At 38.3% G+C, this 21,982-nt stretch overlaps 1 protein-coding gene and 1 pseudogene across 5 annotated transcripts in view; both read left to right on the forward strand.

The window, feature by feature from the left end:
* The window catches only part of EMCN (endomucin), a 128,449-nt gene that overhangs the window by 56,082 nt on the left and 50,385 nt on the right, over positions 1–21,982 (forward strand). For 3 of the 5 annotated variants that reach the window (XM_070791149.1, XM_070791150.1, XM_070791147.1), the window contains exons 3-4: positions 2,811–2,888; positions 12,499–12,609. In XM_070791149.1, the coding sequence (XP_070647250.1) occupies positions 2,811–2,888; positions 12,499–12,609 (189 nt within the window). Of the gene's footprint in view, positions 1–2,809; positions 2,889–12,498; positions 12,610–21,982 lie in introns of all 5 variants that reach the window. The other 2 variants (XM_070791148.1, XM_070791151.1) reach the window with 2 other exon arrangements.
* Positions 20,609–20,784, forward strand: LOC139183736 (U1 spliceosomal RNA; annotated as a pseudogene).

A 21,982-nucleotide genomic window follows, 5' to 3' on the forward strand; every position in this document is an offset into this window, starting at 1 on the left:
CCTCTGCCTTTTCTAAAACCAGCTTGAACAACTGGAAGTTCATGGTTCACATATTGCTGAAGCCTGGCTTGGAGAATTTTGAGCATTACTTTACTAGCGTGTGACATGAGTGCAATTGTGCAGTAGTTTGAGCATTCTTTGGCATTGCCTTTCTTTGGGATTTGGATGAAAACTGACCTTTTCCAGTCCTGTGGCCACTGCTGAGTTTTCCAAATTTGCTGGCATATTGAGTGCAGCACTTTCACAGCATCATCTTTCAGGATTTGGAATAGCTCAACTGGAATTCCTTCACCTCCACTGACTTTGTTGGTAGTGATGCTTTCTAAGGCCCACTTGACTTCACATTCCAGGATGTCTGGCTCTAGGTCAGTGATCACACCATCGTGATTATCTGGGTCGTGAAGATCTTTTTTGTACAGTTCTTCTGTGTATTCTTGCCATCTCTTCTTAATATCTTTTGCTTCTATTAGGTCCATACCATTTCTGTCCTTTATCAAGCCCATCTTTGCATGAAATGTTCCTTTGGTATCTCTGATTTTCTTGAAGAGATCTCTAGTCCTTCCCATTCTGTTGTTTTCCTCTATTTCTTTGCACTGATCGCTGAAGAAGGCTTTCTTATTTCTTCTTGCTATTCTTTGAAACTCTGCATTCAGATGTTTATATCTTTCCTTTTCTCCTTTGCTTTTCGCTTCTCTTCTTTTCACAGCTATTTGTAAGGCCTCCCCAGACAGCCATTTTGCTTTTTTTGCATTTCTTGTCCATGGGGATGGTCTTGATCCCTGTCTCCTGTACAATGTCATGAACCTCATTCCATAGTTCATCAGGCACTCTATCTATCAGATCTAGGCCCTTAAATCTATTTCTCACTTCCACTGTATAATCATAAGGGATTTGATTTAGGTCATACCTGAATGGTCTAGTGGTTTTCCCTACTTTCTTCAATTTCAGTCTGAATTTGGCAATGAGTTCATGGTCTGAGCCACAGTCAGCTCCTGGTCTTGTTTTTGCTGACTGTATAGAGCTTCTCCATCTTTGGCTGCAAAGAATATAATCAATCTGATTTCGGTGTTGACCATCTGATGATGTCCATGTATAGAGTCTTCTCTTGTGTTGTTGGAAGAGGGTGTTTGTTATGACCAGTGCACTTTCTTGGCAAAACTCTATTAGTCTTTGTCCTACTTCATTCCGTATGCCAAGGCCAAATTTGTCTGTTACTCCAGGTGTTTCTTGACTTCCTATTTTTGCATTCCAGTCCCCTAGAATGAAAACGACATCTTTTTTGGGTGTTAGTTCTAAAAGGTCTTGTAGGTCTTCATAGAACCGTTCAACTTCAGCTTCTTCAGTGTTACTGGTTGGGGCATAGACTTGGATTACTGTGATATTGAATGGTTTGCCTTGGAAACGAACAGAGATCATTCTGTTGTTTTTGAGATTGCATCCAAGTACTGCATTTTGGACTCTTTTGTTGACCATGATGGCTACTCCATTTCTTCTGAGGGATTCCTGCCCGCAGTAGTAGATATAATGGTCATCTGAGTTAAATTCACCCATTCCAGTCCATTTCAGTTTGCTGATTCCTAGAATGTCGACATTCACTCCTGCCATTTCTTGTTTGACCACTTCCAATTTGCCTTGATTCATGGACCAGACATTCCAGGTTCCTATGCAATATTGCTCTTTACAGCATTGGACCTTGCTTCTATCACCAGTCACATCCACAGCTGGGTATTCTTTTTGCTTTGGCTCCATCCCTTCATTCTTTCTGGAGTTATTTCTCCACTGATCTCCAGTAGCATACTTGGCACCTACTGACCTGGGGAGTTTCTCTTTCAGTTTCCTATCATTTTGCCTTTTCATACTGTTCATGTGGTTCTCAAGGCAAGAATACTGAAGTGGTTTGCCATTCCCTTCTCCAGTGGACCACATTCTGTCAGATCTCTCCACCATGACCCGCCCATCTTGGGTTGCCCCAAGGGCATGGTTTAGTTTCATTGAGTTAGACAAGGCTGTGGTCCTAGTGTTATTAGATTGACTAGTTTTCTGTGAGTATGGTTTCAATGTGTTTGCCCTCTGATGCCCTCTTGCAACACCTACCGTCTTACTTGGGTTTCTCTTACCTTGGGCGTGGGGTATCTCTTCACGGCTGCTCCAGCAAAGCGCAGCCATTGCTGCTTACCTTGGACGAGGGATATCTCCTCACTGCCGCCCTTCCTGACCTTCAACGTGGGGTAGCTCCTCTAGGCCCTCCTGAGCCAGCGCAGCCACCACTCCTTGGATGTAGGGTTGATCCTCCTGGCCGCCGCCCCTGGCCTTGGGCATGGATTGCTCCTCCCGGTCGCCGCCCCTGGCCTCTGGCATGGAGGCAAAATGGTTGTCTGAGGAGGCCTTACAAATAGCTGTGTAAAGAAGAGAAGCAATAGGCAAAGGAGAAAAGGAAAGATATAGCCATTTGACTGCAGAGTTCCAAAGAATAGCAAGGAGAGATAAGAAAGCCTTCCTTAGTGATCAATGCAAAGAAATAGAGGAAAACAATAGAATGGGAAAGACTAGAGATCTCTTCAGAAAATTAGAGATACCAAGGGAACATTTCATGCAAAGATGGGCTCGATAAAGGACAGAAATGGTATGGACCTAACAGAAGCAGCAGATATTAAGAAGAGGTGGCAAGAATACACAGAAGAACTATACAAATTTTACCCAGTATCTATACAAAAGATTTTCACCTTCAAATTAGACTTATTTTTATTTATTCCTTGACCAGCGAGATGAAATTGTAACTAATAATAATGTCATCTATCTTATCAAATTAGGAACTTCCAGCAAGGAAGCCGCACAAATGCCTCATCTGTTAACACTGTCTCCAGTAACTCCCAACACTAAAGGTGATGGTGAGTAATGGCCATTTGTTTTGCCACAAGTTTTCTTTTATCATTCACATACCATAATATTCAGTGAGTTTTAGTATATTTATAAGCTTGTGTAATCACCTGGAACATTTTCATCACCCCTAAAAAAAACTCGACATCTATCACAATCACTCCCCATTCCACCCTTCCTTTAGTCCCTGGCAACCATTACCCTACTTTCTACTTTTACAGATTTACCTATTCTAGAAATTTCATATAAATGGAATCATATAACACATGATCTTTTGTGTCTGGCTTCTTTCACTTAGTATAATGTTCTTAGGTTCATCCATGCTATAACATGTATCTGTAGTTCATACTTTTTTATGACTAATTAAATGTCATTGTGTAAACAGATCACATTTTCTTTATTTATTAGTTGATGGACATTTGGGTTGTTTCTACGTTTTAACCTATTGTAAATAATGATGCTAAGAACATTTATGTACATGTTTTTGTGTGATCATGTGTTTTCATTTCTCGGGTATTGTCCAAATTTTATAAACAAAACTTGAATATTTTAAATAGAGTTGATGGGCCAGAAGAGGGCCCTCTTCTGGGTCAACAGCAGAGCCCAATAGGAAGAATGACCCTCTTCTTTCCTGGCAATGACTCAATGAAAAGCCATACACTTTTGTTTACTATAGCCATTCCCACCTCTTTTTCCCCTCTATAAAACTGTTGTTTCCTTGGCGTGCAGTAACTTGCACATGGCTCACCATGGTCGCAGACTGAATTGTAGCTCTCTTCTGATCCCAAATAAATGCATCTTTGCTGGAGAAATATCTGGCAGTCCATTTGTTTCAGGTCAACAATGAACAGCTTGACGTGTAATTGTGGAGTCACATGGTAACACTATGTATAACTCTGAGGAACTGCTTTCCAGAGCAGCTGCATTATATTAACTCCCACCAGGAATGAATAAGGGTATCAGTTCTTCATTTTCTAGCCAATACTGTTGTCTCTCATTTTTGTCATACCCGTTCTAGTGAGAGTGAAATGCTACCTCACTGTGGCCTTGATTCACACTTTCCTATGGACTGATAATGTTGAGTATCTTAGATGCTCATGGACCATTTATATACCTTGTTTAGAGAAGTATCAGCTCTGTTTGATTCTTCACTATATTTTCCAGCTCTTTATTAAACTTCTCACTGTGATTCACTCCCAAGTTCATTGAGCTTGTCATTCTTCTCCCAAGTTCATTGACCATCTTAATTATCATTACCTTGAGTTCTTTACAATGTAAATTACTTATTTCCACTTAATATCTTTAGTTGTGGAAAATCTTTTCTACTAGTCATTCAGAGATAGTTTCTCTGTAAATAGTTGTAATTTCATTGTACCTGTAGACAGAGGTGAGCTCAGGATCTTCCTAATCCATCATCTTGTTCACACCTTAGGTTGTATTATCATTTTTAAAGATTATTTTAAAATTATTATTTAAACAGAATGAGTTTCAGAGAGGTTAAATGACTTAACACAAAAGTTCAGATTCATAATAACAATTTGCAATTTGGAAGTTAGTCTTTTAATTTCAATTTTTTTTCTCCATTGAACTAATCATAATCAAATATTATCTGATGAATAAGTATTATTATTTTAACCTCAACCATTACACTTGGATATTAAATAATGAGCCTTTCAGGTATTAACTGCTTATATAGCATATTTTTCTTACAACACAAAATAGTCACATAATTTTATAACTTTTTACCTTTCTTCATTTTTGGTACATATTCTGATTATGCTTATAGGATTCTTTTCCCTTTGGGTGAGATTGCCAACCTGCTATGAATGGTTATTTATTTTAGGTTGCTTCTTTAAGTGGATAACATGTATATACATACATAAATACACACAACAAATTTATTAGAATTGTGTTTCTAAAAGGGTAAATAAGTCCAAGTAAAAGGTGATATTCCTGGGCATTGTGTAGAAATAGTATTAGCATATCAATTTCATAATAATGAAAGCTCTTATTATTTCTGCCTACTCTGATCTTGTTCATCTTACTTTTAGTGTGGACAGACAAGGTCTGATTTTCAGTTTAGTTCAGTCACTCAGCCGTGTCCGACTCTTTGCGACCCCATGAATCGCAGCACGCCAGGCCTCCCTGTCCATCACCAACTCCCGGAGTTCACCCAGACTCACATCCATGGAGTCAGTGATGCCATCCAGCCATCTCATCCTCTGTCGTCCCCTTCTCCTCCTGCCCCCAATCCCTACCAGCATCAGAGTCTTTTCCAAAGAGTCAACTCTTCGCATGAGGTGGCCAAAGTATTGGAGTTTCAGCTTTAGCATCATTACTTCCAAAGAAATCCCGGGGCTGATCTCCTTCAGAATGGACTGGTTGGATCTCCTTGCAGTCCAAGGGACTCTCAAGAGTCTTCTCCAACACCACAGTTCAAAAGCATCAATTCTTCAGCGCTCAGTCTTCTTCACAGTCCAACTCTCACATCCATACATGACCACAGGAAAAACCATAGCCTTGACTAGGTGGACCTTTGTTGGCAAAGTAATGTCTCTGCTTTTGAATATGCTATCTAGGTTGGTCATAACTTTCCTTCCAAGGAGTAAGCGTCTTTTAATTTCGTGGCTGCAGTCACCATCTGCAGTGATTTTGGAGCCCCCCAAAATAAAGTCTGACACTGTTTCTACTGTTTCCCCATCTATTTCCCATGAAGTGATGGGACCAGATGCCATGATCTTCATTTTCTGAATGTTGAGCTTTAAGCCAACTTTTTCATTCTCCACTTTCAAGTTCATCAAGAGGCTTTTGAGTTCCTCTTCACTTTCTGCCATAAGGGTGGTGTTATCTGCATAGCTGAGGTTATTGATATTTCTCCTGGCAATCTTTATTCCAGCTTGTGCTTCTTCCAGCCCAGCGTTTCTCATGATGTACTCTGCCTATAAGTTAAATAAGCACGGTGACAATATACAGCCTTGATGAACTCCTTTTCCTATTTGGAACCAGTCTGTTGTTCCATGTCCAGTCTAACTGTTGTTTCCTGACCTGCATACAGATTTCTCAAGAGGCAGATCAGGTGGTCTGGTATTCCCATCTCTTTCAGAATTGTCCATAGTTTATTGTGATCCACACAGTCAAAGGCTTTGGCATAGTCAATAAAGCAGAAATAGATGTTTTTATGGAACTCTCTTGCTTTTTCCATGATCCAGCAGATGTTGGCAATTTGATCTCTGGTACCTCTGCCTTTTCTAAAACCAGCTTGAACATCAGGAAGTGCACGGTTCACATATTGCTGAAGCCTGGCTTGGAGAATTTTGAGCATTACTTTACTAGCGTGTGAGATGGGTGCAATTTAAGACCCTCATTATTAAAGCAATAGTTGTCTAAAATTGTTTGTAATTAGAATCATTTCCTCATAAAATCTTTTGAGAAAGTCCAAAACGTGAATATATCAAACAAATAAAAGTTGGGCTGCTGAGTTTGAAGCCGTGTAGTGGTGGAAAGCTCAGAGTGGACTGCTGGCTGTTTCTCTCTTACCATCAAAGACAGCCTGCAAGGCTTCCCTACAGAGCCTTTCAGGCTTTAGTGGTACAATTAAAATTTACTGAGGTAGTCATTATTTTGTTTACTTAAATTCTATTTATAGTAAAATAAAAAATGAATCTGTTCTACAACTGGAAAGCAAAGCAACTCTTTTTCACCCATCACCTGACCTGGGAATGACCTCATTGGTAATCATGAATTAGAGTTTTCAAAAGGGGCAGCTCAAGTGTTGAGAAATTTTTAATGTCCTCATAAATATGTTTGCTGCTTTTCATATGTAACACCTTATGAGTAAATAAGATCAACAGATATGAAAAAATAAGCAAGAAACTCCTATCAGTATTTGCTATGGCTCTAAGAAACACGGTTAAAATAGAATTTAAGGGAATAGAAAGTCAACATCCATTTATCAGTGAAGTCTCTAAGAAAGAACGAAGAGATTAGAAAATTATGACATTGCTCCAAGGTCACCAGATATCTCAGCCCACTTGACTTGGGTAGTTGCTGTGTGTGCTTAGTCACTCAGGTGTGTCCGACTCTTGCAACCCCACGGACTGTAGCCCACCAGGCTCTTCTGTCCATGGGATTCTCCAGGCAAGAATACTGGAGTGGGTTGCCACGCCCTCCTCCAGGGGATCTTCCCAACCCAGGGATCCAATCCAGGTCTCCCTCTTTACAGGAGGATTCTTTACCATCTGAGCCACCAAGGAAGCATACAATGCAAAAAGCCACTCTAAGTAAGTACAGATATAAGTTTATTCCTGACCTAGGATCAGTCTCAAATTCCTATAAGCACTTACCTTGGGAAATTGAATTAGAGAATAGAGAGACTTGGAGACACCTAAACACCCCATTAGGCCAGCCCTAAGCAACAGGGATCTCTCAGCAATCTGCTCAGCCTACTTTTCTAGGGTTACTGTAGGTGGTACTTGACGATTTGGCAAGAGACATGCTAAGCACACCATTCCAATAGCCCCTTAAGGCCTACCTTAGTCCAGCCTCTAAATAATATAGACAAGAAAAAGGAAATATAATATTTACATTAAAATAGACGTTCTCCTCTTCTTGTATTCCCCTGGAAGCTGTATACATTGCTTCCTTGCCACCATTCTGTGCTTCTCTGGAATCTTTGGGGACCCATCAGAGTCTAGTTTCATTATCTGAGTTCCTCTTCCTTTGGCGTGGGTACTGGAAGACATGTTACCATCTTAGGGTTTTACAGTGTACAATAACATTTATAAAAATTCTTGGTAATCCAAAGACATTCATTTGATGTTTTTTAAAAAATCTATGCAGCTCCTAGTAGTTTGACTATGGAAGTATTTTTTTAACATAAACAAAACATACCAGAGTATTAGTATTCTATAACATATGTTTCAGTAAATGTTAACTGTCAAAAATTCACTGATCCCATATTCTATTTCTGAAGACAATGTGACCACACAAAAGATTTTGTTATGTGCATTGGATACTGTAAGTCAAATTATGTAATTTCAAAGGAATAAAGCTGATTAACCCCCTTCCCTGCACAAGTTAACTCCATAAATCCTCTCTCTCAAGTCAGTCTGCTATAAACACACCTTAAATCCCTAATATAATGTCCACATTTATTGTTTACTCCCCCAGATTTAATCTCCCAAAACATACAAAATGAATCTCACATTGATAATACCAAAACAGATTATAAAACAGCCCATATTCCTCACACTCATTCTACTTAGTTCTAATCAGTGGTCTAACATAAGACTCTGGTTGGAGTCAAAGTCTCTTCTCTACGCTTACCCTCTAGTACTGATAAGACTTTCTCAAGTATCTGTTATATTAGATTCTCTTTATCCTTAGTTAATTATTGTATAAAAATTTCTTATATTTTGTCTTCCATGCATTCCACCTATTGCTGTTGTTGTTGTTCAGTTGCTAAGTCATCTCTGACTCTTTGTAACCCCATGGAATGCAGCATGCCAGGCTCCTCTGTCCTCCACTATCTCCTTGAGTTTGCTCAAACTCATGTCCATTGAGTCAATAATGTCATCTAACCATCTCATCTTTTGTTATCCCCATCTCTTCCTCCCCAAAACCTTTCCCAACATCAATATCTTTTCCTATGAGACGGCTCTTCGCATCAGGTGGCCCAAGTTTGGAGCTTAAGCTTCAGCAACAGTTCTCCAATGAATATTCAGGGTTGATTTCCTTTAGGATTAACTGGTTTGATCGTGCTGTCCAAGGGACTCTCAAGAATCTTTTCCAGTACCACAATTCAAAAATATCAATTTTTTGGCTCTTGGTCTTCTTTATGGTCCAACTTTCACAGTCGTACATGACTGCTGGGAAAACCATAGCTTTCACTATACGGATCTTTGTCATCAAAGTGATGTCTCTGCTTTTTAATACTCTGTCTAGGTTTGTTATCCTTCCAAGAAGCAAGTGTTTTTAAAATTTCATGGCTGCAGTCACCATCTGCAGTGATTTTGGAACCCAGGAAAATGAAATCTGTCACTGCTTCCACTTTTCCCCCTTGTATTTGCCATGAAGTGGTGGGACCAGAGGCTGTGTTCTTCCTTTTTTACAGTTGAGTTTCAAGCCAGTTTTTTTCATTCTCCTCCTTCACTCTCATCAAGGGGTCCTTTAGTTTCTCCTTGCTTTCTGTCATTAGAGTTATATCATATGCATATCTGAGGTTATTGATATTTCTCCCAGCAATCTTGACTCCAGCTTGTGATTCATCCAGCCTGGCATTTGTAATGATGTACACTGTATATAAGTTAAATAAGCAGCGTGACAATATGCAACCTTGATGTATTCCTTTCCCAATTTGGAACTAGTCTGTTGTTCCATGTCTGGTTCTAACTGTTGCTTCTTGACTTCATACAGGTTTCTCAGGAGACAGGTAAGGTGGTTTGGTATTCCCATCTCTTTCAGAATTTTCAAGTTTGTTGTGACAGACACAGTCAAAAGGCTTTCTCATAGTCAATGAAGTAGAAGTAGCTGTTTTTCTGGAATTCCCTTGCTTTCTCCATCTCCATGATCCAGCAGATGTTGGCAATTTGATCTTCTCTGATTCCTCTCCCTTTTCTAAACCCAATTTTACATTTGGAAGTTCTTGGTTCTATACTGCTGAAGCCTAGCTTGAGCATGAATTTGCTAGCATGAGAAATGAGTTCAGATGTATAGTAATTTAGACATTCTTTGGAATTTCCCTACTTTGGGATTGGAATGAAAACTGACTTTTTCTAGTCCTATGGCCACTGCTGAGTTTTCCAAATTTGCTGACATATTGAGTGCAGCACTTTACTAGCATCATCTTTTAGGATTTGAAATAGCTCAGCTAGAATTCCATCACCTCCACTAGCTTCTTAGTGATGCTTCCTAAGACTCATTTGACTTCAGACTCCAGGATGTCTGGCTCTAGGTGAGTGATCACACCATCATGGTTATCTGGGACATCAAGATCTTTTTTGTATAGTTCCTCTGTGTTCTTGCCACCTGTTCTTAATCTATTCTGCTTCTGTTAGGTCCATACCATTTCTTTCCTTATTCATGTCCATCCATGCATGATTGTTCTTTTGATATCTCCAATTTTCTTGAAGAGATCTCTAGTCTTTCCCATTCTATTGTTTTCCTCTATTTCTTTGCATTATTCATTTATGAAGGCCTTATCTCTCCTTGCTTTCCCCTGGAAATCTGCATTCAGTTGGGTATATCTTTCCCTTTCTCCTTTGCTTTTCACTGTCTTCTTTCCTCAGCTATTCATAAGGCCTCCTCAGACAACCACTTTGCCTTCTTGCATTTCTTTTTCTTGGAGATGGTTATGGTCACTACTTCCTGTACAATGTTATGAACCTCTGTCCATAGTTCTTCAGGCACTCTGTCTACCAGATCTAATCCCTTGAATCTATTTGTCACATTCATTGTATAATTGTAAGGGATTTGATTAGGTCAAACATGAATGGCCTAGTGGTTTTCCCTACTTTCTTCATCTTAAGTCTGAATTTTGCAATAAGGAGCTCATGATCTGGGCCACCGTCAGCTCTAGGTCTTGTTTTTGGTGACTGTATAGAGCTTCTTCATCTTTGGCTGCAAAGAATATAATCAGTCTGATTTCGATGTTGACCTTCTGGTGATGTCCATGTGTAGAGTCTTCTCTTGTGTTGTTGGAAGAGGGTGTTTGCTGTGACCAGTGTGTTCTCTTGGCAAAACTCTGTTAGCCTTTGCTCTGCTTCATTTTGTACTCCAAGGCCAAACTTGCCTGTTATTCCAGGTTATCTCTTGACTTCCTACTTTTGCATTCCAGTCCCCTATGATGAAAGGGACATCTTTTTCTGGTGTTAGTTCTAGATAGTCTTGTAGGTTTTCATAGAACCATTCAACTTCAGCTTCTTTGGCATTAGTGGTTGGTGAGTAGACTTTGATTACTGTGATGTTGAATGGTTTGCCTTGGAAATGAACTGAGATCATCCTGTTGTTTTTGAGATTGCACCCAAGTACTGAATTTCAGATTCTTTTGTTGACTATGAGGGCTATTCCATTTCTTCTAAGGGATTCTTGCCCACAATAGTAGATATAGTGGTAATTCTCTTAAGTAAAATTTTTGGCATTGTAGCCCAGCTATTCCATTTTCTGCTCTTCTCTTTGTATTTTTATAAACTGGTAGCCCCTCTCATCTTTCTTAGCTACATATTCTTTTTTCCCCCCATCACCAAGACTACTGAATCTGCTTCATATTAGAGAATTTTTTAGGCCATCAGGATAGCTTTTTCATGGTTTCCAATTTTAGCTCAGGAGAAGAATTCTCTGAAGATTTATGAAGAACCCCTGTTCTGATGTTTTTCAAGCATCTTCTCTTGTAGTTCCAGTGAAAAGCAAAATCTTTATCCCCATGTTCCTCCATCCTCAAGTATTGAGTTTCTGTACCTTTCCACTTCCATGCTATTGCAAAGATCAATTTCTGCTTTCCTGCTCTAAGAATAAGACATTTCTTTACTTCCTCAAATATTTCCCTTTTAATTTAATACTTTAAGATTCTTCTGAAGTTTGTGCCCATTTTCACTCATTCTTTCTCATATGCAGCATTAATCCTTAGCCTATGTTCAAATTTTTTCACTTTCCTTGACATATCAATTCCTAAAGCCTTTTTCATCGGAAGACACATTTACCCACCATTTGTGAGGTCTTTCTACAAACTATCAGCTTCTCCAGCATGAATCTCTCAAGTGTACTAAGAATCTGCAGTACACTGTAGATGCTTAATGCCACAGAATGAAACCTGATTGGCGCTTCTGGAAGGTACCCACAGTTTAGGCTTTCATACCTCTTTGTGATAAAAATCTATTAAACTGCATTCCCCTCATTGCCAACCAACACCATATCTAGCTAACAGTAACACTAGTCCTGTGCTGTACTTTGAAAAGCCTTGAGGTCATCAATCATTTTGTCTTATAATATTCGTGCAAATATAGATGATTTAAAATATCCCAATGCTATTTTTGAAAACTCAGCTTATTTTTCTTTGTTTCTTTGTTGTTAAATTTCCTTCCCCCACTCCCCAAAATGAACTAAATATAATTAAAAAGTTTATTCTATTCACTTCCTGTCATCTCTTTCCTCCAAGCTACCCCACGTACCTGAAAATTCTCTCCTAGACAGCATGAGAGCCATGGTACCATTTTCAACTACTACTACTGCCTTACCAACCCCTTTCTAGGGTAGCTGAGAACTAGTTTCACATCGGAAAATTTTGGCTTGCTCCCGTTATGTGACCATGGGAAAATTCTATAACTTTTCTGAGTCATACACAAAATTATGATCATATTTACTACTTAATTCATAAAATTACTATGTGATCAAATGAAATAACCTATATCAGACAAATAGGAGAGTCTAATCTCCCTTCACTTTAAAAAATGTAATTAACTGACTCACCAAAAGGTAGATATCAAAACACTGAATTTCTATACCTTGATCAGAAGACTTTAAGTAGCTAACCTTCAAGTTGTAACTGGATGTTTATATTAATATTAATGATACAGTCTAGTGATTGATTACACCCCTGATGACTACTCATTCTTTTTTCATAATTAGGAGCTAGCACCGAAAGCATCATGGAGACCAAGTTGAGTACTACAGAAGCAACAGTGATGAGTCAATCACTTTCAAATGCTGTTTCCACATCACAAAGCTCCGACTCCAAGAGTAAGTACAAGAATCTGTGCTGAAATCTTCAGTTCAGTTGCTCAGTCGTGTCTGACTCTTTGCAACTCCACAAACTGCAGCACACCAGGCCTCCCTGTCCATCACCAACTCCTGGAGTCCACCCAAACCCATGTCCATTGAGTCAGTGATGCCATCCAACCATCTCATCCTCTGTCGTCCCCTTCTCCTCCTGCCCTCAATCTTTCCCAGCATCAGGGTCTTTTCCAACGAGTCAGCTCTTCACATCAGGTGGCCAAAGTATTGGAGTTTCACCTTCAATATCAGTCCTTCCAATGAACACCCAGGGCTGATCTGCTTTAGGATGGACTGGTTGGATCTCCTTGCAGTCAAAGGGACTCTCAAGAGTCTTCTCCAGCACCACAGTTCAAAAGCATCAATTCTTTGGTGCTCAGCTTTCTTTATAGTCCAACTCTCACATCCATACATGACTACTGGAAAAACCATAGCCTTGACTAGACAGACCTTTGTGGACAAAGTAATGTCTCTGTTTTTTAATATGCTCTCTAGGTTGGTCATAACTTTCCTTCCAAGGAGTAAGTGTCTCTTAATTTAATGGCTGCAATCACCATCTGCAATGATTTTGGAGCCTAAAAAATTAAAGTCAGCCACTGTTTCCACTTGTTTCCCCATCTACATGCCATGATGTGATGGGATTGGATGCCATGATCTTCATTTTCTGAATGTTGAGCTTTAAGTCAACTTTTTCACTGAAATGTTAAACTAGTATATTGGATAGAACTAAACTCAGAAAGTTTTCCAGCCCACATTTACAAAAGAACCATGTCTCACTTATATTCTTCCTTTGTTGTTATTGCTGTTGTTTAGTTGCTAAGTTGTGTCCAACTCTTTTGTGACCCCATGGACTGTGGCCAATCAGGTTCCTCTCTCCATGGGATTTCCCAGGCAAGAATACTGGAGTGGTTTGCCATTTCCTTCTTCAGAGAATAATCCTGACCTAGGAGTCAAACCCACATCTGTTGCACTGGCAGGTGGGTTCCTTACCACTGAGCCACCAGGAAAGCCTATGTTCTCTCCTAATCTCCACAAATAGGACAATGATTTGGCAACTTTGCTTTGTATGGTGACACTCTATCCCTCCATAGCTGCAAATAAGTGGATGCCAAGGAGGATCAGGTCAAGCCTGGGTGATAATCTATGATATCATCTAACAGAAAATGGTAAGATTGGCCAAAGCATCAGACAACTTTGATGAAATAGGAAAAAAAATTAGAAAGGAACAAATTGTTAAAACTGACTCAAGAAGTTAGAAAGACTGAAAAGACCTAAAACAATTTAAGACTCTGCATTAAAATTTTAAATAAAGAAAGTTCCAAGCAGAATGGCAAAAATTCTGAATTCTATAAAAATATTCTCAGAAGTAATACTAATTTTTCTCAAACTCTTTTGTGACATAGAGGAAACTTGGGACAAGTAATTATCTGAGGCCAGTATTACCATAACACCAAAGATAGAAAAGGATGAAAAGAAAATGCAAATAAAACTATAGACCAATATCCTTCATGAACACAGACACAAATATCCTTAATACAATATTAGAAAAAATCAGTAACATATGAAAAGTGATAAAAACATGAACAAATAGGATTCACTTAGGAATGCAAAGTTGGTTTAAGATATGAAAATCAAGTAATGTAATATACCATCTTAGTAGAATCAACAAATGTAGAAAAAGCATTTGACAAAATAAGATTCCCACTCAATTAAAACTCTCAATTAGCTAGAAATAAGTAAAACTTCCTCAAACTGATCAAGGATATCTATGAAAAATATACAGTAAATGTTTTACTTAATAATGAAAGACTAAATACTTTCCTTTTAAAATCTGAAACACAACAAAGATGTCTACTCTCACCAGTACTATTCAAAATTATAACTAGAGTTTGTTTATTAAGATTATAAATAGGTAGATAGAGATAGAAACATTCATCCAGATTGGAAAGGAAGAAATAAAAGTGTTTTTCTCAGCAAACTACATCATTATCTATATAGAAAACCTGAAGATTTCACAATAAATCTACTAGAACTAATAAAGAATATTCTATACCATTCATATTATATTCTATACCACAGGAAATAATTCCATTCATAGTAGCCTCACAAATAATAAAATATTTAAGAGTAAATTTAACAATAGAAATGCAATATTTGTACACTAGACTAGAAAACACTTCTCTGAGAAATTAAATATCTAAATGGAAAAATTTCCGAGCTGGTGAACATGTGAACATTTGTTCACAGGAGAGAACATGGAAGCATCACGTCCTTTCCCCATGCCTTGCCCTGTGCATCTTTCATCTGGCTGTTCCTGAAGTATATCCTTTTATAATTAGTGATCTAATGAGGTAACTGAAAGTGAATCATCAAGAAAGATTGTTTCCATCAGTAGGGCTAGTGGAGACCAGAATTAACAACTTAGCATTTCTGATTCCTTGCCCTGTGTTCTTTTCTTTATTCCATGCTGCTACCTCCATAGGTTTTTTGTCGTAGGTCAAATAGTCACATGAGCAGAACTGAACTAAGTCAGGCTAGTCAGTGATACTAGCACATCATCTGGAGGGGCTCTAGTGGGTTCTAGGACTCTAAAATGGACACATGGATCAGTTTCCAGGCAAGAGGAGCAAAAGGACTAAGGGACCCCCAAAACCACAGCAGAGCTGAACCCCTTCTGATCACAATCTCTGAATATTCACACTGTGGAGTCTGGCATCGGAGCACATCTGGGAGACATGGCACATATAAGCCAGCAGGCCAGACACAGCAGGACAGGGAGGGGAAGGCAACTTGTGTGCTTTCACTGTGATGCACACATGATTTAAATAATTCATTTATTTTAGCATTATGTGAAAAGACCACTTGTTAGTTTTCATGATTTAGACAAACCCACTAAGCATCAAAATAGAAAAATTTTCATTAGTACAATTACATCTGCTGCTTGAGCAAAGACATCAGATTTTGAAACATTACCACCAGTGTGAAAGTGCTAATGAGATGGAAAAGTGACATCATTTTGATTCTGACTTTAGCCACACAAAGCCATTTTCAAGGTTCAAAAGAAAGAAGAAATTGTGGTGGGGGTGTGTAAAATGTGATTTCAGTTGCTGCTGTATGTTTAAAAAATTTTAAAAGCCTGTGATATGTGTTTTGAACATTTTCTTGTTTTATACTGTAATAATCTACCATCAATTTTCAAAACAAATATATGTTTCTAAGTATATAACCATCAACAAAGACAGAAATAGAAAATCATTAAATGCAAACAGAAGACACTTTACCTAACCATATGTAAATTGTTAATAAAGCACACAAAAAATGCAAAAATAATCCAAGTTCTGTAAACAACATAGTCTTAACTGCACACCCTCCCCAGAAGAATGGATAAAGAGAGGGAGAGAAAAGAAAAACACTGAAAAGAAACCCTGAAATTCACTTGATGAGTTTGTTTTATTGAAATGAATATATTAGCTCTAAATACTTGGTATAAGTGAAAAAACAGATAAATGTGTTCTCAAGATGAAAAGGGGAGATACAAATACAGAATGGGGGAAGGAAAGTTAAACACTGCACTATCAGATTGAAACTTAAGGCATCAGCATAAATTCATGATTAAAATACAAATATGTATGTAAAATTGCAAAGAATATAAAATAAACAGACATTACATGTTCATAGTTTGGAAGACGATGTTTTAAGATGGCAATTCTTCTCAAGTTGATCAGTAACTGATAAAATAGTCAATGCAATTCCTATTAGAATAGCAGAAAGTTTTTTTTTTTTCTAGAAATTGATAAGCAAATCCCAAAATATATATGGGCTTCCCCAATAGCTCAGTTGGTAAAGAATCTGCTTGCAATACAGGAGACCCCAGTTTGATTCCTGGGTTGGGAAGATCCACTGGAGAAAGGATAGGCTGCCCACTTCAGTATTCTTGGGCTTCCCTTGTGGCTCAGCTGGTAAAGAATCAGCCTGCAATGTGGGAGACCTGGGTTTGATCCCTGGGTTGGGAAGATACCTTGGAGAAGAGCACAGCTACCCACTCCAGTATTCTGGCCTAGAGAATTCTGTGAACTGTATAACCCATAGGGTCGCAAGGAGTCGGACACAACTGAGCAACTTTCACCTTCACTTTCAAAATATATATGGAAATGAAAGTGACCTAGAATAGCCAAAACACTTTTGGAAAAGAACAATGTTGGAAGACTCAACCACCCCCAACTTCAAAACTTACTCTAAAGCTATAGTAATCAAAACAGGGTATGGAGTTAATGAGTGTTAAGAGTAGCATTATTCATAATTGTCAAATGCTGCGAACAACTCAAATGTCCATTAATTGGTGAAATAGAATATCTCATTGGATTTTCCATTTGAAATGCATTTGGAATGTTCCAAAACATGGGATATCCATATAAGACAGTACCATTCAACAGTTTGAAGATACAAAATACTGATGCATGCTGTAACAGCATGAATCTCAAATACATTATGCAGTGAAAGAAGCCTTTCACAAAATACAACAAATACAATTCCATTTCTGTGAAATATCCAGGATATTTTTTATGGGGACATAAACCAGATAAGTAGTTGCCTACACCTGAGGACCAGCCTGGGGACTGACTGCAGAAAGGCTCAAGGAAGTTTTTTATATTGAAGAAAATGTTCTAAAACTGGATTATAGTGATGGTTCAATGACTCTATAAATTTACAAAATATTATTGGGTTGTATACTTACAATGAGTGGATTAAGTGGTGGGTTTTCAGATAAATATTCATTTAAGAGCAAAAAGAAAATGTTGATCTAGGCCAATCAAATTTCCTTCCTGGGTAATCTGAACTGAACTAGAAAACCCAAACAAACCAAAAAGCAGGGGGGACTGGAGTAGCTCAGGGTTAGTAGAGAATCTGAGATGGCCATGGTGATTTGTGCGCTTGCCTCTGGCTTCAGGAGGCTTGAGTTGGCAGAGTCAGTAGAGAAGGCTACTGACTATAGAGAGAGTATGTGGGGAAATGGACAGATCCCATGAGCAAGGTTAAGTTGTTCAAGAGACATGGAAAAAGTAACAGGACCTGGAGCTCTTCTGATTCCTGACAGATCTTTAGTTGCAGTCCACACGTATCTCCACAAGTATTTCCCTTATCCTGGCCTCCGTGATTTGAAGTAATCTGTGTGTTTAGTAAAAATATCCTAACTAGAAAAGCTACTAATCATCTATAAGAGCCTTATCAAATCCTGCTCATTATACATACTGGATGCATTTTTGGCGTACCCAGAGTCCTTAAATGGAGAAGGGAATGGCTACCCACTCCAGTATCCTTGCTTGGAGAATCCCCATGGACAGAGGAGCCTGGGGGGCTACAGTCCCTGGAGTAGCAAAGAGTCGGCCACCACTGAGCAACTGAGCACATAGTCCTTAAAAAGACATCGCTACAGGTGACTCAGTCTCCAAGTCTCTTCTTAGGAGACCTCTAAGCACTGTGGACACTCAAGGCTCACTCTTGTCTAGAAGCATGTTGGTAATATCCATTTCCCCCCTTTCTATTGTAATCATCTTAGACATGACATGAAGAAGGTTATTTAGGAGAAGTCTGATTCCACACCATAATTGTAAACTAATAATTGTATATAGTTAGTCACCATGTAGGGAAATTTGAAGAGGAGGGTCATTTTTCCTTCATAACAAGAACATTTCTCTGTGGCAGTGTTTTGGGTTCTGATAAGCAGAATTTATATGGTAGACAATATATGTCTGAAAAGTACCTTTGGCAAACCAAAACCTCATGCATTTTATAAGTGCCCCAATACAAACAAGAATAAAAGCGAACTATGCGTCTGCTAAATGTGTAACAGTTGACGATTCATCTCCTTCTTAAGCATATGAGCAGTGGGTGCTTGAATAGTGACCTTCAGAGAAAGGCACTGTGGGGACATTGTCTCAAATTCAGGCTTGATTTTAGAGTAGAGAGGAGTCATGAGGTCTGTTGACAGGGAAAGACAGCCTATTGCTTTCTCCTTCTGGTGGATTCTGACTTAGCTAGGGAGAATATGTGTAACAAGATTGTAGGTAGGAGACATTGAGATGGGCAAGTACCAGTACCTAATTCTACTAAAGCAACTGTGGATAAAATGAAAGTGAAAGTGTTCGTCACACAGTCATGTCCAACTCTTTGTGACCCCATGGGCTTCTCTGTGGAATTCTCCAGGCAAGAATACTAGAGTGGGTTGCCATTCTCTTCTCCAGGGGATCTTCCCAATTCCAGGATTGAACCCTGGTCTCCCGCATTGCTGGCAGAGGAAGCCTCAAGTGTATGGGTAAAAATACTTCTAAACAATTTGCCATGTCAGAGCCTCTGCTACCGCAGAAGATATAATATTACAGACTTGAACTCTGAAGGGAAAAATCTGACTTTTATTAATTAAAAATAAGTAACATTTATAAGAAATTAGTAGGTTATTTAGTCAAGGGTTAATAACATTTATATGTAACAAATAATTTATCATGTATGTTTTCCTTTTGCATAATCTATACTAGTTTAGTATAGAGTTTGTTTTTAATACAAAAAGCATATATAATTGTATAAAGATCAAGTAACCACTTCAGATATACTACTGGTTGAACATGAGAATGGCTTCTGCACAAGCCTGTACTTTTCGAGGCACCACACCCTTCTTTAAAGAAATGGTCACCCCAATTATGCCAAGAGGAAGTTGGCTTATTGTATACTAACAATGATTCTGAAATCAGATAAAGAAAGTGGAAGGGTTAGCAAACTTACTTAGTCGTGTTTGACTCTTTGTGAACCCATGGACTGTAGCCCACCAGGCTCCTTTGTCCATGGGATTCCCTAGGCAAGAATACTGGAGTGGATAGCCATTTCCTTCTCCAGGGGATCTTCCTGACTTAGGGATTGAACCCAGATCTCCTACATTGCAGGCAGACATTTTACCAACTGAGCCACCAGGGAAGCCCTTGAAATCAAATAGCTTAGATTCAAATAATAGCACAACCATTTATTTGGACTTTGGCCTTTGGTAAGCTGTTTAACTTCTCTGTGCCTCAGTTTCCTCATCTGTAAAATAGTTGTATGACTACACTTTTACAGGATTCTTGTGAAGATTAAAAGAGATAAAATAATATGAAGCTTAAAACAGTGTCTGAAAAGAAAACAATACATTTTAGTTATTAATATTATTTTGGTACTGATAATCCTTACAAAAGCCAAGCAAAGACGGTATTTATGGTATCAGTTTCACAAATAAGGAAACAAGTTCAGAAAGATGAAATGACTCATCCAATGTTAAAAGATGTAATTCAAACCCTGTTTTTCTCGCCTGAAACTCCATAAATATCGATATACCACACTTTCTCTCATTACAAATATTTCACATAAAGTATCTGAAGGAATTAGAAAGCGGGTAGCTTTTAATTGGGTGCATCATATGCTTGACAAACAGAAGTTCAATCAGTATAACACTGACCAACTGACTGAATATAAACCTGGGATTCTCACCAGAAACCTGGGATTCGCACCAGAGTGGTTCTCATGCTGTTGCCAACCATGCCAGATTTATTCCTGACCATGTGATTTGTTCAACCTGTCTTCCTCATCTGTATGGTCATTCTTTCTTCCCCTTGTCCTTCCTCGAACTGATTATTAAAATTCTACGCAACCATAAAGAACCTCTACAAAATATCACCTCAGTATTTCCCACACCTTAATGAGGTTTCCAGATATATGTACCATCTGCACTATTATTCATTTAGTACTTTCTTTAAATGGATGCACTTTTTAATTCTTAAATTTGTTTGAAAAGGAAACCATCATGAATGAAAAACCAGTTTGAATTAGTATAAGCAGAAGCTAGAAAGTCTCTGTGATGTAAGCAAAATAAAATAAAATTCTCGCTAGATTTTGTTGCTTACCAAAGGCTCTGAGTTTTAGCCTTGCTTAATAAATAAATCAAATACTTACCTGGCAGGGGAGATACTGGTATGATGAAGGTGATTTTCACCTCCCCCCACTGCCTCCCCCGCAGCGTGGCTTATCTATCACACTTCGGATGTGCTGACCCCTGCAATTTCCACAAAACTTGACTGCATAATTTGTGGTTGTAGGGGACTGCATTTGCACTTTTCCCTGTGTGGTGGAAAAAAAGATAAGTACATTCTAGGTATTAATGACATATTTGCATCAAATTGAAATTTTGAAACTTCTTCATTGAAATAAACTCACAAAAAAATTGAAAATAATTACTTTCTCACTGAATGTTTCAATCTTATTTAACGCCACTTTCCAGTATAGAATCTCTCATATAATGCTATGCATCTCATGCTTTGGAAAAGTCTAATTTTTCTGATCACTCAGGCTCATTATTTCTTTTGTGAATGGCACCATTTATCTATGACATTTATCAGGGAACTTAATTGCAATGTTTCTTACATGCTATTTAATTAGTTTGTATCATTTCATGTGGGCAGATAAAAGAGGAATTCTCAGGAGAACAAAGTCTTAGTCACACATCACCATTTATCCAAACCAGAACTAATCTTTCGTATGATGACTCAGTCAATGCTTTGTTGGGGGAATGGGGGACGGTATGTATGAGGGGGAATGAGAAGAAAAATTTTAATTGGTCATAGTAAATTATTTTTAAGCAAATCAGTAAAGAATTATATTTGGGAACAACTACATTTTTTTCCTGGGACTTTAAATGATAAATCATGTTCTGTAGGTAATTATATACAGCTATATATAGCTGGAAATACAATGGCTTTTGTAAGATAATATTTAGCAAAGTTACTTGTATTATTGCTTAAGCTTTCTATCTTAAAAGCTGATAGTTTAAGCAAGGTTTAGTTTGGGATTAAATTATGGATTAAAGTTTAGCATTTTGAAGTTCATTTGCATTTCATAAGACTTCAGTTTCAAGCTGAACTCAACTTCAAACTTCAGTTTCAAACTCAACCAAGAGATTTAAGTTGCCGAACACCCTGATTAAGGATTTGGTCTTTACTCAACAACTAAGTTTGAGACTAGGTTAACAGAATGTACTACACTCATTTCTATTTAACTTCCACTTACTCAGCAGATAAAGAATCTGCCTATAATGCAGGAGACATGGGAGATGCAGGTTTGATCCCTGGGTCTGGAAAATCCGCTGGAAGAGGAAATGGCAACCCACTCCAGTATTCTTGCCTGGGAAATCCCATGGACAGAGGAGCCATGCAGGCTATAGTCCCAAAAGGTTGCAGAGTCGAACACAACTGAATGACTAAGCACACCTGCTTCCTCTCCAGATCAGAATTTGGCCTTTTCTTAAAGCATATTTGCATTATGA

Source organism: Bos indicus, chromosome 6, assembly GCF_029378745.1.
Source record: "Bos indicus isolate NIAB-ARS_2022 breed Sahiwal x Tharparkar chromosome 6, NIAB-ARS_B.indTharparkar_mat_pri_1.0, whole genome shotgun sequence".
NCBI classification, from domain to species: domain Eukaryota; kingdom Metazoa; phylum Chordata; class Mammalia; order Artiodactyla; family Bovidae; genus Bos; species Bos indicus.